The sequence below is a fragment of the Meleagris gallopavo genome, chromosome 1 (assembly GCF_000146605.3).
Source record: "Meleagris gallopavo isolate NT-WF06-2002-E0010 breed Aviagen turkey brand Nicholas breeding stock chromosome 1, Turkey_5.1, whole genome shotgun sequence".
In the NCBI taxonomy this organism is placed as follows: domain Eukaryota; kingdom Metazoa; phylum Chordata; class Aves; order Galliformes; family Phasianidae; genus Meleagris; species Meleagris gallopavo.
This window is the reverse complement of record NC_015011.2, coordinates 64,569,155-64,584,453: the sequence shown is the minus strand read 5'-3', so window position 1 is coordinate 64,584,453 and position 15,299 is coordinate 64,569,155. Positions and strand designations below refer to the sequence as shown.

Below are 15,299 nucleotides of genomic sequence, written 5' to 3'. Positions count from 1 at the left end.
AGTATACCAAACAATGTTTTTAAATTTCTTCTGAGGGTTGGAGAAATGAGGACTACTGTTAGCATGCCATAGGTGTCTGGTATTTTGTATTAAAAAGCTGCGGTCATGGTAAAAAGCAGATAAGCTATTAAATAAGAAAGCTCTCTTTGATTCACGAGGTCAGTGTGCTGCAAATCACTAGAGGCAGATAGGGTAGGTACACCAAAAGTCAAACTGTATGCTTCTGTCACCTTCCTGCTCTTATTTATCAGGGGATCTACTACGATCAGACAGGAAGAATGAGCTAGACAGGCTAGACGGATCTTTGGTTTAACCTCTTTTCTATTTCTATAACCTTGACTAAGAAATTATACATTGAGGAGATGGAAAGGAATTTATTAATGATGGTATGTTTGACAGCCACTATCCTGGATTTAAAAGATCTTGGCTGTTGCCAAAGGCAATGTAGGCTGCTACCTAACTAGTCACCCCACAAGCCAAACAAACATATATCCCGTAACTCCTCTTGAGTCCATACATTTACATGAATAAATTGCAACAACTACCAGTTTGCTTGGGCAAGATTCATTTTACAAATTCCTCAGCATAACCTTAGCTTCTGACAGCTCCAACTACATAAACAAGCACTTGATGTCCAGATGTGAACAACATGTGAGTAAGATCAAACTTTCATTTTATAAAGTTACTTTATAAACAGAGCTTCCTAGCAAGTCATTGAATCTAATTTTTATATGCTGTTTGTATGTATAAAGTAGATCTTACCTTGATCTTCTGAAGAAACTGGTGACCTGAAATAAAACAACAAAGTCCAGTCAACCTTTGCCATGAAAAGGTCACAGATGAGTTTCAAAAGGCTCTATGGGAAATGAGATATGGAGGAATTGAAAGGTTTTATTCTTGAGCTTATTTCAAAGGAGAAATTGTAAGGTAGCTAAGAAAAAAAAGGGAGCAGAAAGTGCAGAGACCTTCTCTAGCAGCAGGTCCTGCAAACAAGAGTGGCCATATGGAACCACATTCATAAGGCTGTGGTCTCATGCCACAAGTTTCTATGGGTACTTGGCAAAGAACTTTACTACTATTACTGTCAGAAATAGCTCATGCTACTTCTGATCCTGATCCTCCAAAGATTATCAAATGGACAATAGTTAAGTGTGGGCCAGGAAGAACCCTCCCAGCTAGAGACAATGGAGAAAGGGTAGCTTCGGAGGAACTCACAACTACTAAGGCCATTTTTATCATGAGTCAGTGTGATGTAGAGTATAAAACATTAATTGGAATTAAGAAATTCATAATAATGGCACTTTCACAAAAGCAACATAAATGGAACAAAAAAAAAATCAAGGTTAAAAAAAAACACAACAGTGTCTGGACAGTGAAAAGCAACAAAACCACAGCAGCAAAAGCAGCAACATGTTATAGGCTATCCTACCAGTAGTCTAAACCTCTGGTAATACTCCAAGAGCAAGGGGTTATAAAACATGAGGGACAACTCAGTGCTGATAAACAGAATGTCCCCACTGAATCCCAGGGATGGGATTCACAGCTCCCATAGCTAAAGATCTCACTCATCATGCTGCCGAGTACCCATGGCAAAGGAACATAAAGAGGTGTAAAGTATTGGCCTTTCATTTTTGTCTTTGCTGCAGTAGCTTGGCTTAGCAAAACTGGGCTAATTCTACAGCCAAATCTGTGCTGTGCTTTGCTGATTGAGACCCAGACGACAGCACACAGTGGATTGATTGGAACACTGCCCCATCAGCTCCCTGATGATGATTTTCAACATCATGTATAGCCTTCCCACACAGATAACAATGAGTTTATTCCTGTAGTGAATGGACCAACTCTCACTTCTGTTGCAATACGTACTTAATTTTTGCATCAAAGTACAAAAAAAAACAAATTACTAAAGAAAATGTTAGTATTGCCAGCAAGCAGATCAAAGTTGACATTAGAAAAGCAACCAGAGCAAAGAAGTTAAAGTACACTAGGAACAAAGAGGCAAAGAACGTACATATTTAACAGAGTCAGCAGGGGCTAGAGGGAAAGCAAAGGGTTAGGAATCCTGGATTTAAAGGAATAAAGGAACTGAGGATAGTCCATATCACAAGATTGAAAAGTAAGGTTGAGGGATTATATAGGACATCAGAAACAGATACTCAAATTTGTGGATGCAGAAAGGAAAGATGGAAAGAAAAGGGAGGTTTCCTAACGAGGTATGCAAATCTGTATTTTTAGGAAGAGAAACATTCAAACAGAAAGAGACAAAAGAGTTACAGCACAGCTGGAGCGATGGTCACTGTGAAAGGAAAAATATGATTGCCTAATTAAGATTCTGACTGTGCTAGAAGCCAATGTATCTGTATGGATCGGAATTAATTAATCCACTATTGCCATTAAATTCTCTGATTGCTGCTGCACATCCTAAGCATGTATCCTGCTCTGCTGTCAGCCAAACCAGCTATGCCCTTCAACTTCATCTACGTCTGTGGAAATACGGTAAAAATTAAGGCAACTCAGAGGATTAGTAGTCATCATTAGGACTGTTCCACAGCTTTCATCAGCATGTCAGTCCCCACCAGAAGCCCTTCTGAAGGTCAAAACTCAACGCAGCATTTCTGAAAAGGTTATACCATGTAAAAATGGCCATATCAAAAGGTGTGATTATTTAGGTTTTTAAAGATAATTTTTACATGCAAGAATCATGCCAGGGTCCTTAGCCGAAGTATCTTGGCACTCCACCTATTTCTAACAAAGTATCTCACTGTAACAGCCGAATTTATTCCTTGGCTTCATTTCTTAATTGCACAGTTTCATCACCTTTTAGACTTTTATTTGAAACAATAAAATAAACATTTGGCTTATCCCATAATTTAGCTCTTCATTATACCTTGTAAAGCAGATGTTAGTAACTCCTTAAAAAATCAACAAGAGATACCATCACACCACCATCACCACCTTCTCAATTAAAACATTGAAGTGTGCAATAAAAAATAGGTTTGTGCACATTTAATGTGCCCCAAATTAGTATGTACTTTGCAAACTACGAATCCCATGCTCGTTATTTGCATGCTTTGAACTTAGTGGTTAAACAGTGAGAAATCTGATAGGTACTACTGTTGCTACTAGCAGTGTTTTCATTTGTCAGGCTTCATCGGGCATCTTTTGAGGCTGCATAGGCTGGTATCTTGAGAAAATAAGGTTTATGTACACAAGATGCTGTGATTATGTATGCATATCTCTGCCTCACACTAATAAAGTTTGAGCCTGTTGGCTGATTTCCCGCATTATTAACAGAGGAGGTGGAGATCCAATTACTGCTTTCATAAGGAGAGGCAATAGCAGGAGGTCAAACTTTCTGAGGTAGCTGTGAAGACACAAAGAAAGGTTCTGAATATCTCAGTAACACGAAAACCTCAACAAGAGCTTCTACAATTTGAGATACCAGAGGACCAAAGACAATAAATTAGACTTCCTTTATTCCACTACTCACAGAAGGAGTATTTTGACACAGAGGAAAGGACTTTCAACAATTTTGTGTAATTTCAGGCCATTCATTTAAGCAGAGGATGGAATTTTCCAAACCATTCAAGCACTGTTCTAACTACTCCAACAGGAGTCTTGCCTGTAACTATAGTGTAAGGAAGTGAAGAACTGCTGACTTCTTTTAAAGTCCACTTTGTTAGTGTTGGGCACTTTATGCATTGTTTGGTCTACCCCATTCTTATGAGAGGGAGGAAGGAAATGAAAAAAAGAAAGCATAATGACCTACTTTAAACCACATCCAGTCTCTCCACAGCCGCAAGGGACTTACCTGACAACAAAAAAATCTGGTGGATGCTCATATTTCTGGTCACACATCTTTTTTTCAGTTCTTTAAGAAGTGTGAGGGATATACTGTGGCAGCAATGGTCACCAAATGGGTGCCCTGAGAACGGTGGATTCCAAGCTGCTAACATCCACATAGGAAGTGTCTAGCTAGCTCCTATCAGCTGCCCTCTGAGAATGATTATAGCTATGTGCTTTACAGCCACAAAGAGGCAAGCCATCGTTCACAACTTCCATGTCTTATAAAAAGTAGAGACAAATCAGAGGTACTTTAGAAGAACTAACATGCTGTCAAGATCTGTGTCCCCACCTGGGTCAATACACTTTGCAAATTAAATCAAGAAGAGACTTCCATTTAGTTCAACCTTCAGGAAAAGGATCTGGCACTGCAATATCCTGATCTTGGACACTTCGGAATGGAACTGCTTATTTTTTTGACATCAACAACAGTTACTTGTTTATGCTCTTCTCTTGCTGGAAAATTAACAGTGCTGCCAAAACTAACTTGTAGGTTCATCATCACCACTACCAGCCTTTCCCCGAAAGAGACTAAAGAGGTCCATATGTCTATGACAGGCTACATTTTCAGAATTCTTATGTTCTTCTATCAGTATTGCTCTTTCCCATACGTAAAAGTGAAAGGGAAGCCCAATTTCAAATGTTTTCACCAAAAAGTATCAATCCAATTTCTCTGTCCTGAGTTTGCTGGTGCTTTATGAAGAGTTTTTGCTGTACTGATTAATTGAAGAGAATACAAATCTTACTACAACAACCGGGAAGAGGATCAGAAAGAATGAGGAAGAAAGCATGTTGCTACCTTTTCATGCTGTTCATATCCCTCCTTTTGCTACAGATCCTGCAGTGTTCTCCTGTTGTAGAGCATGAAGTTCTACTCAGAAGAGATATTAACACCTGCAAGCCTCAGTCTACAATAGAAGCTGCATGTTGCCTGGTCTACTATGACTTACAAAAGCAAAGCACTATACTTTGTCCTTACACAAGGTGCACAAGTATATTCCAGCAACTTAGCTTATGCTCAAAAAAGCCTGATAATGAAAAAAGGCCCTAATCACACATTCATGAGATGTTTCCAAGAAATGGGAAGACTCAGGGTACTGAAGGCATAGACAGTCCTCCTAAAACAGCACTGTGCCTCAGAGTTCAGAGACTGATCCAAAGCTCACTGAAATTTTTCTGCTCACTCTTTCAGTGTTTAGATCTATTGCTGGCAAAGGTCTAATCCCTAGTGCAGACAAGACAGTTTTCTGTATCATGAAAGCCTACCCCAAACTGCCAAATACTAGGAGTTGCTTCCCAGTACATTCCCCAGTGTGCAAGCACTAGATTTATTCAGTACTGGAAGGGTGGAGGAAGAAATATTCATTTCTAAGCAAGGCAGGTCAGGGGGCTATCACAGTTTTGTGCCTGGTCAACAAAGGCTTCCAAAATCCAAAAAACACACCCAACCTCCAGCAGACGAATTCTAACAAAATTTCAGCAAATGGGTACATTATTCATGAAGACAAAAGCCTCTGGAGAAACAAATCCGGAGTTGATGTGAAGTTGCTGTTTTAATCAATAAACCTTTAGCAGAAACCATCTGCACTAGGCCTATTTAAAAAGAGCCATTTAGAATTTAAAGGCCAAATAACAATCCACATGCAGCAATTTTGCTGGGTTTTATGACCATTCGTCTTTTTCCCAGCTCAAGCAATGTATTTTTGCAAACTTTCTCATTCACATACCTGCCTGTGAGCAATGGAGAGAAAGAGCTTTTAGATTAAATCTGCTTCTCCTCATTTTGTGTGTTCATCTCTTCAGAACTGAAAATAGCATTCTTGTAGAGATTTATTCACATATTCTCTGATTGGAATGAAAGATAAGTCTTAGCACATTAATTTTTTTTTTTTTTTTTTTTTTTTTTTTTAAATTTTTTTTTAAAGGTGGGAAACTCCCTCATTCAGCAAACTGCATCAAAACCACTGGGACTGGCAAATTCCCTGCAGCTGCAAACTGTGACTTGTATCTTCCTGGCAGAAAAGCAGAACAACTTGTTTTCCTGCTTTCTCAGCATCTCTTACTTGGAGAAGCCCAATAAAAGTTAAATATAACATTCAGCCTAGCTGCCACTATTTTCTGCCATGGCACTTGACAGAAAATACAAGTCTAGAAATTACTGAGAGCTCCAGCCTTCCACTTTCAAACTACACATGCCCAATTCTAAATGTCTCATGTAGGCAGGAGAAACAAGTTAGCAAGTTAAACAAAGGCAAATAGAAAGTTCTAAACCTGGAGAGAAGCAAACTCATTCAATGGGACAGTCTGGGGGCCAACCAGCATTTCCTAACAAAGTGTAGGTTGTTAGTTGCCTACAAGTTGAATGTCAATCAACAGCATGCCTTCACAACAATCATAGAATCATCTAACAGAATCACAGAATGGCCTGGGTTGAAAAGGACCTCAAAGATAACCTAGTTTCAACCGCCGTGCTGTGAACAAAGTCACCAACCATCAGACCTTCTGGCCTTGCACATCTCCAGGGATGGGGTATCCACAACCTTTCTGGGCAACATGTTCCAATGTGTCACCACACACTGAATGAAAGCTAACTGTGTATTGGGTTGTATTCACAACAGTATAAACATAAAGTAAATGAAAAGGAATTTTCGCCTCTACTCTCCGAGACTGTACCTGGTGTTTTGTACCAAGGCTGGGACTTCCCAGAATAAGACAGACATTGACAAACTGAACTCGAAGGGTCGCAGAGATGTGAGGGCACATCAGAGGTGGCTGAGGGTACTGGAGTCATGCAGTAAGGAGACTCAGGGGAAATCTTATTGCCTTAAACTATCTAATGCAAAGGTATAAAGAATACAGGGCCAGGGCCTTTCTGAAGTAAAAAGGAGGAGGAAAGATAGGATGAGAAGCAACAGTCACAAGCTGGAACACAGGAAATTCAGACTGGATGTTAGGAAAAACATTATGTGGATGACCAAAGAGGGATACAGGTTGTGCAAACATATCCAGCCTTGCAGACATCGAATGCTCAGCTGGACAAGAGTCTGAAGATTTATAACAGGACCTATTTCAAATAGAGAGTTGTGCTAGATAAATTTCAGAGGTCCTTTCCAACACATTTTTTACAATTTTATAAGTCTCTCTACAATGCTTTCTTTTATTAATATTCCATTTTTCTTGTCACTCTTTTATAAAAAGTATTTCTCTCAGACAATGGCAACACTGTCTCTCACATGTGGGAAAATGCTGACCAGCAGTGCTTCCTGAATCTAAAAAAATCCACTCAAGTTACTTATTATTTTACAGAATTCTATTCAGACATATCCTGTCAATCTGTACCAACAGTCTGGAGAGTCTAATTTTTTTTCTAATTCCATTAAGGGCAAAGATCAGCAGTTTTCCAGGCATCCCTGTAGCTTCCTCCTACAGCCTGTCTCTACCTGTGTCTAGATGTCTGGATGAGGAGCTATGAGATATGGTTTAGTAGCCTGTGGTAGCAGTGGTAATGGGAGGACAGTTGGACTAGATGATCTTGTAGGTCTTTTCCAACCTTGTGATTCTATGATTCTATGATACCTGCACATAAATTCGTGACTAGCCCAGCAACTCAGGTGGTCTGGTGCTTCATAGGAAAACCAGGGCAGCTCTGATGTATCCTCTTCTTGTGTCTCAGGCACATCTGTCCCTCATATTGTTTCATATCTTGTCTCACTACACTACGTGTCTTGGTTTTTGTTGTTTTTTTTTTCTTCTCTTAACATCTACTGTATTTCTCTGTCCACTGTAAAAGACTTCGAGAGAAGGCAGGCCTGTATCACCACAATACAGTTATACCTGAAGTTGTACTGACACCCAGAGGAATGCCTTGGGAATTGCTGCTTAACTAGGAAAGAACAGATTTTTAATCCAAGCATGCTTAACACTGACTTAAAAATTTATAAGAAAATAGAGAAGCATTCTAATATGTTTATCTTGAAATAGATAGCTTTTCTTTGGAATTATCATCAAAAACACGACCGAAGAATGCTGGATTGCATCTTTGAAAAGAAGGCATTTCCAGATGACCATCAGGATCACTGCAAGGTGATCCAGGATGTTTGTCGATTTTCTTTTTTAATACTTGCCTCCCGTTTCTTTCATCACCACATGACACCAAAGTACCTCAGGGGGAATGTAAGACATTTAGTTTGAAGAGATCCTGATCCAAGACTCTTCAAAACGGTATTCTTTCATTTCCAGTCTTGATCTAAATCTTCAAAATCCTCACTGACCTAATCTGTCAATTGTTCAACAAATCTTGGCAGAGTGGGATGGAGGAAAGGTGAAAATAAAGCAATGGCTTTCATTTAACCCAGAGAAAGGAATCATTTTCATAACTGAAAAGCCATGGCAGCCACACTCCTAGCACGCTCATTACACTCTGGTTCAGAAATCACATCCCCCAGCTTTGCCCTCAGGTTGGATGGAGATGAAACACATCAGCTGTTTGGTGTCTTGAGACAGCATCCAAATAATGACAGGCCAGCTTGGATTTCTAAATAATCTAGAAGCTGCCCTAAGTGATGCATTTGCTACCACAAAGTAAACCAGTGACTCCTGGTAAATTGCCTTTAGTGGTTTTGAGAGAAGGGAGACTGAAACATAAGAATCCCTCAGAAAAAGGCTCACGCAATGATGTTCATAAATAAGTGGCCTCGTTTTCACAAGTGCTAAGCAGTAAGTAACCCTCACTGCTTACCATTAATTAAAAAAAAAAAAATCAATTAATTTGCATAACACACACCCCTCTATAATCCTATGCAGAGCAGATCTGCTGAGCCCTTTACACTCCTGCTATGGGGTAAGTAATGGAGAATAAATCATTGTAATAGGAGTTTCAGATAGGTTTTTTGTGCTACGCATTTAGAGGCCTGGCAGAGATACAAGAATCTAGGAGTCAGAGTTATACTGGCTCCAAGCCACTTCTGGCTCTCTGGTTTCAGTTCTTGGCAGGCATATTTTAGCCAGGTCCATCTGTCCCTCCTTGCCCATGGCCATTGACACTGCCAGGAACCACAGCAAGGATATGTGCTACAGCCCCACTCTTCATGTATTTCCCTCTTAGGCACACACATCTGTGCCAGAACTGCTAAATGCTCACTCAGTCTCAGCTACAGAGACAAAGAGCTGGGTGTTAGAGCTTCTTTCGCAGCACAAAGGAGCAGCAGGCAAGCAGGGACAACTTTTCTCCCTACTCCTTTGAGTACTTTCCAGATTTCAGAATTTTCTCCTCTCACCCAAAACACGCTTCAGCAGCTTTTCAAGAAGAGACAGAGCCTTCTACATCCTCACATATAAAGCTGCAGCCAGGGGCCTAGGACTTGCATCCAAGACATAGAAGAACAAGAGCAGCCATGCTGAAACACCCAGCCTGGGGTATGGGCTCCCCCAATCTCAGCAATTCCCAGACAAACTGAAAAGTGCCCCCCTAATTGGAGTGAGCATTGATGTCAAAATATTGCTCCCACTGTCATCGAAACAGTCCAAACTTTATGGGTCCAAAATACTAAATTGCAGTCCTCAAAAGATGACCTATTTTTATGTCATGGCTTTTTTTCTAGCTTTTTCTGTATGGTATTTTGACACTTGCCCTTCCAGTTTTCCAGCTACAGCTGAATTTGAACATGTAGATACCAGAAGAATTCGAGAAAGTTAGCAAAGGTTTGACTTTTTGGAGCATAAGCCAAGTAAGCCAAAGTAGCACTTCTGCGTGACGATCTAGAGCAGCTTTTTCGTTTAATTGTTTGGTTGTTTTTACCAAATTACATTTTAATTATCTCTGCAAACCTGTTAAGCCAAAACCTAATAATATGAATAGAATATCAATAAATAAAGTCTGAATGCAAATTATGAGATGCCTTAGTGTAAAAGGTTGGACATTCTATGTTGTTTGATGCACATGTTACATCTCACAGCATTACAGATCAGGACCATGCCCTGAACCTCTAAAAGCTTATTAGTCTTGGATTTCATAGAATCATAGAATCGTTAAGGCTGGGGAAAAAAGTACTGAATGAGAGCACACTAAGAACTGGTCTCCTCTCCAAGCAAATAGCCACTCTTTATGGCAGCAACAGAGAACATGGACACAGGTTTGATTTTCCTGCAAAATGCTCATAAATCTGAGACCTGGATGGTTCTTTCTGTCTTACTTCAGCTCTTACAGATAGGTAACAAGTACACAGAAATAAACACATGTATGTTACCTAAAACAAGAAGGTTCACTTATTTTCCAGCATTTATTGGACTGGAAGCTTGCAGTGCTGGAGGTTATCTATCCTATATTTAAGAGTGCTCAAAGCAAGTTCAGAAAAATACAGGCACCCTTTCTATTGGTCATTCTGTATAACATAAGTAAACCCAGCTAGCCCGCCCATCTTCCAGTGTCAGTAATGTACGTCCCTGGAGGCCCTGGGTCTGTTATTCCCACTCCATAAAGCTGAAGAGGGGGATATTCATATCCCACAGTAGAATCATCAGCTCCACACTCTCCTCTGTCCTTCTCTTGCCAGTTACATTTACCACAGACTTGATGCTCTCAGGAAAGCAGTGGGCCCTAAAGATCAAATTATCAAATGTCACTTTCTTTTACCCAGTCAAACAGAAAACAATTATACAGGAAGTGACTGTCTTGATACGTTCCTCTGCCTTCCATGCTATGCATCTGCCATATTTCTCAGTATAGATTTTGCTTCTCACTCCAGGGGCTAAATTAAACAAGCAGAATGGAAGTGAAAGGTAAAAACAAAAATAAGAAAAAGAAAGAAGGGAGGGAGGGAAGGAAGAAAGAGGGGAAAGAAGAAACATAACGAGTTGTAACAAGAAAATAGGACAAAAAAAACCCCAGAGCTTTTCTATTTTGGCTTTGGCAATCAGCCAGAGAGTAAATGTAGATTAATAGCTGTTACAGCAAACAAGTTAAAAGTGAGGCACCTAGCTATCTGTACTCTGTCAACATATATTTCACCCTTTAAACACGCTCCAAAACTTACATTCCACCTTGAGAACTCATTTTCCTCTTCTTATTTACTGGAAATATTTGGAAAGTGTTTTCAAGTAAGATGGTACCTGATTTTTTCAACTTTGGGATAAGTAGGTCCCTTTGTCAAGAACCTGTGTAAGCCATGCCTAAGGTCACAAAAGGAGAAGAGAAGAGCTGCACCTCTTGCGCTTCTCTTCTGGAAAGCAGCCTGCCAGTCAAGAAGCAAGATCTCTCTAAAGAGGCCAATTTGTAGTCTCATGGTGTGTGGGAATGTTTTGCATGTCACTGTCTGCCAAAATAATTTGTCAGCAGGATAAATACCTTTAGCTGTGCATCAGGTGTTAAGATGCAACAAAAGTCATTAAGAGCCCTCATTCTAAGTGCTTATGGGCAGGTGGGTGTGAAAAGAAGCAGCTAAATTCCCACCCAATCTACTCTGGAGATTTACATTTTGAAAAATAAATTCATTTGGTAATAAGTACTATAGGATGCAGTACAGGATGTACTATTCTATTTCCATTACATTACTGAAGGAGCAGAAACACAAATCTGCTTCCTCAAATGTGCCGGCTGTTGTTAAAACCCCTTTGCAATTCAGCTCCTCAACAGCAAAAGCTGAAGACTTACTTCTGGAAGAAAACAAATGCTATTTCCACTGCACTCACATTCAAAAATAAAGTCTTACACAGGCAAATCAAATCAAAATTCCAGTTTCTTCTTTTCCTAATTACTCTTAACAGGGGCAAAAGCAAAAGACAATGTCTTAGAACTCAGTATTACTGGTAAAGGGGTTGCCAAGAAAATGTGTCTAGGATCTGTATTACCAAATACTAATGACTGCTGCAGAAATTTTAATAAGTAACAAATATGACTTTTCTATATCCCAGTTATGTATAAGTGCAGCTAGACTTTGGCAGCAGTGACATCAAATCCTGCTAATGAATGAGGGAAGTGGTAATTAAATGAGTTCAATCACTTAAAAGAAGAAATTGCTAGAAGTTCATGTTAAACATTTTTCAGAGTCATCTGATTTTGACTGTTTGAGAGGTCACAAAGATGATCCAGAGGGCTGAAGCATCTCTCCTATGAAGAAATATTGAGGGAACTGGGCTTGTTCTTCCTCAGGAGAAGAGAAGGCTCCAAGGAGACCTTGCTGTTGATATGTGGTGACAATTTCCCCAGTCCTGTTTCTGTCTCCTCAGATGTCAGAGCAAAATGCCAGGATTTCCTCATGCTCTTAACGGTTTCTGAATACATGAAATTCTCTATTCCCAGTGTCTGGGCCCAAGAGAATAAAACAATTAACAGGTGTCTTCTTTGTCAAGAAGTGCTCCAGAAATGAGAGTAAGGGAAAGTTTACAGAAGCAAGTGAAGAAAAGGCTTCCTAATGATAGATAATTTTTAGCTTCCATCTAGAACATAAGCAAGATTTTAACTACTATGACTGCATTACATTGACAATAATGAGAGCTTTCATAATACAAGACCAGTCTCTCACTGAGGTGCATCAGTTTTTACCGCTCAATCTCAGTGAGGAACTTTGCTTTCACTCAAAACAATTTCTTATCCACTTGCTACATACTTATAATTCCTTTTTTTTCTACACATTTTCGAAGTACTATTCTTATTTAACACATATTTACTTGTCCCTGAAACATTACATCATATTTTCTCTTGTTTGAGTTCTTATCCTTCCCTTTACTAAGATCATTTTTAATACCAATTTTCTTGCAAGACCTGGAGAGCCAATTTAGGCAAGTCTTTCTCATGCTCCTTTTTAAGGTAGCAAGAATGATGCCTTACAAGCTATTTGTAAAAGTGTTTAAGACAAAATAAGGGAAAGAAAATGCAGTTGAGCACAAATGGGCACTGCTTTTTGTTAATTAATAATTCTATTTTAAGGACTATACAAGCATACGGTGAAAGTAAGATATGACCTATGCTGTCTCACAAACAAGACTTGCTCAAAAGTAATCACTACTCATGTAATGTCTGGGAAAGGACGTTTATACAGCTGTACAAATAGGCAGTTAAGACATGTATTTTACTTATATAGCTTAAGCTTGTAAACTAAATCTGAACTAATCCAGATTTTACTACCAAAACACACCAAAACAGACTTCTTTGCTTATTTAAGAGCTGGCACTGAGTTTTCCAGTGCAAAAGTTTTGAAGAAACACTTGGATTCTTTCAATCCTTCATCAACTTCTCAACCTTCAAAGTTCAGTATCACTAGGCAGCTCCTGCGCAACATGTTGAAATACAAGGGGCTTCAATATTTTCTTGACTTCTACTACATGAGCATTCCTTTTCCTTTCTGTATGCAAGCTTTGATCCCTGATGTTCTTCTCCCCTTGTACCACACAAAGATTTCACTTTTAAAAAAAATAACAAACATCTTCTAACATCTGTACAATAGCACTGATTTTCTGGGCAATTATCTGATTTTTGTGGTTGAGTTAAAACACTTGGCAGTCAGCCTTTTTCTGATTCCCTCTCATGAACTAAGTTATTATTGCCTCATAAAGCAGTGCCTGGGTGATATTGCTAGCTAATTAATGTCTATTTAGTGTAAAGGGCTTCCAGCCCCTATAAGTGTTTTTTCTTCCTCTCTCTGACAGGGCCAGATGGCACTCTGGCCAACCTTCATCCACCCTTCACAAGCTATGCACTCAGTTCTTACAGTGCATCTAGCAGCTTTGGAATAACGTTACCTTTATGTATGCAGAATGGTCAGATACTAGAAGAGTGGTTATTACTGCTGTAACAATGGCAATATAACAATGTAACAATGGGAAAATTAGTTATTTCAATTTAAAGACAGATTAAACATCTAACAAGGAACAGTTACTTTTTGTGTGTAGTTGTGTTGCTTGTTTGTTTTTTATTTTCTCTCTCTCGTCATATAATAAGTTGACAAACACATAACTAGAAAGAGAAATGGCTAATAATGAATGCATGAAATAGGCTCTGAAGCAATGGTCGTGCCCACTTCACTGCACCATTAGATCACAGGATAAATCAACAATGAATCCACTCATGTTCAAAGGAAGAGTGCAATTACATGTTTCAGTGGAGCCAGTCCAGAATACTTGGCTGTTTTCAAGATCAAGCACCAGCATTACAAGAAACTATCCTCCCACTAGTGCTTTATGCACCTTTGACAGTGGTTTGATGTTCCTTTTAAGATATGACATGCCCCAGCTCCTGGCTACTGCATCAAGATGCTGATTTTCATGGTTTTGCAGTCCACTTATCAGTCAGTCACACATCAAAGAGTCTTTGAAAAGGGTAGGGGAAGAAAGAGCAAAACATGAAATATGATTATTAGTTAAATGCCACCTGAAAATTAATTAACACCAAGCTCATCTGATTAAAAATAATAGTGTAAATAGTTTTCTCTCAGAAAGATTGCTTCCACAAAACCATAATTACTTTCTACACCAAAAGTTTGTGATCAGCAACAATGTCACACACCATAATTATTTTCAGAGCAAATTCTTTAATTAATTGAAGTCTGTTAGCAAACTTTGTCTTTTTAGTTATACCCCTCACTTCTCAGAATGCATTACTCCATCAAGAGGAGCTCATATACAGCAATATCAGAGACAATCTGAATAGCCTGCACCCATACTATGACCAACTGGAACCTAATCTGCTCATAACATCTGAGGAGGGTAACTTTCAACTCATGTTTGAAGTGGAAATGACCAACCTCAGTTGAACAACTGAAAGACATTCTATCACAGCAAGTCCTACTCCACTTGCCTTACTGACAGAATATAGGATCTCACGCTTTGAATTAGATGTGGTACACAATAGTTCAGAAAATATAAAACACTAGTGACTCTCAAAACATGGAAACCTCTTGAGTGTGAGGAGGTGTCCAGGAGTCCCCTTTGTGCTCTGCCATATTCCTTTTTAGGGAACTTTAGGGAACTTGATAAAATCTCTCAGCAAGTTTTAAATGAAAATAATTCTGAAGAGACAAATTTCTGTAAAGAACCTGTGAACCGCTGTCAGCTGCTAAAAATATAAAAGTACTCTAAGTTCCTTCTTTAAAATACCAGGTTATAAACCACATTTAATTGGAAAGTCAAGAACTCAAAAGCTTGAAAATACCAGAGCACATGTTATCTGAGCATCATGCTCCAGCTCTGTAGCACACATAAATGATGACAGCCTTTAATTATATTGATATATACTACATTCTTCTAGTGGACTCTTTCTTCAATGTTTAAAAACACCCATCTATTATCTCTTTCTGTTCTTTATATGCAGTACACAACCTCAAGGTTCATTTATCCCCCACTATCAAAACTGTGCATAGAATGTAAAGTGATTAATTTTCTCCTAAGTATCTCCAACAGAGTTTTGCCATTAAATCTGAGCTTTCTTGTGACCATGAAATTTACTCTCACTGTGTTCCTCTAAG

At 39.1% G+C, this 15,299-nt stretch overlaps 1 protein-coding gene across 1 annotated transcript in view; it reads right to left on the bottom strand.

Annotated features, from left to right (window-relative positions):
* Nucleotides 1-720: 720 nt before the first annotated feature.
* Nucleotides 721-15,299, bottom strand: part of DGKI (diacylglycerol kinase iota) — a gene marked incomplete at its 5' end in the record, with an annotated part of 65,708 nt that continues 51,129 nt past the window's right edge. Inside the window, one exon of the mRNA XM_019611633.1 lies at nucleotides 721-788. Within this exon, the coding sequence (XP_019467178.1) occupies nucleotides 728-788 (61 nt within the window). The remainder of the gene's footprint in view (nucleotides 789-15,299) is intronic.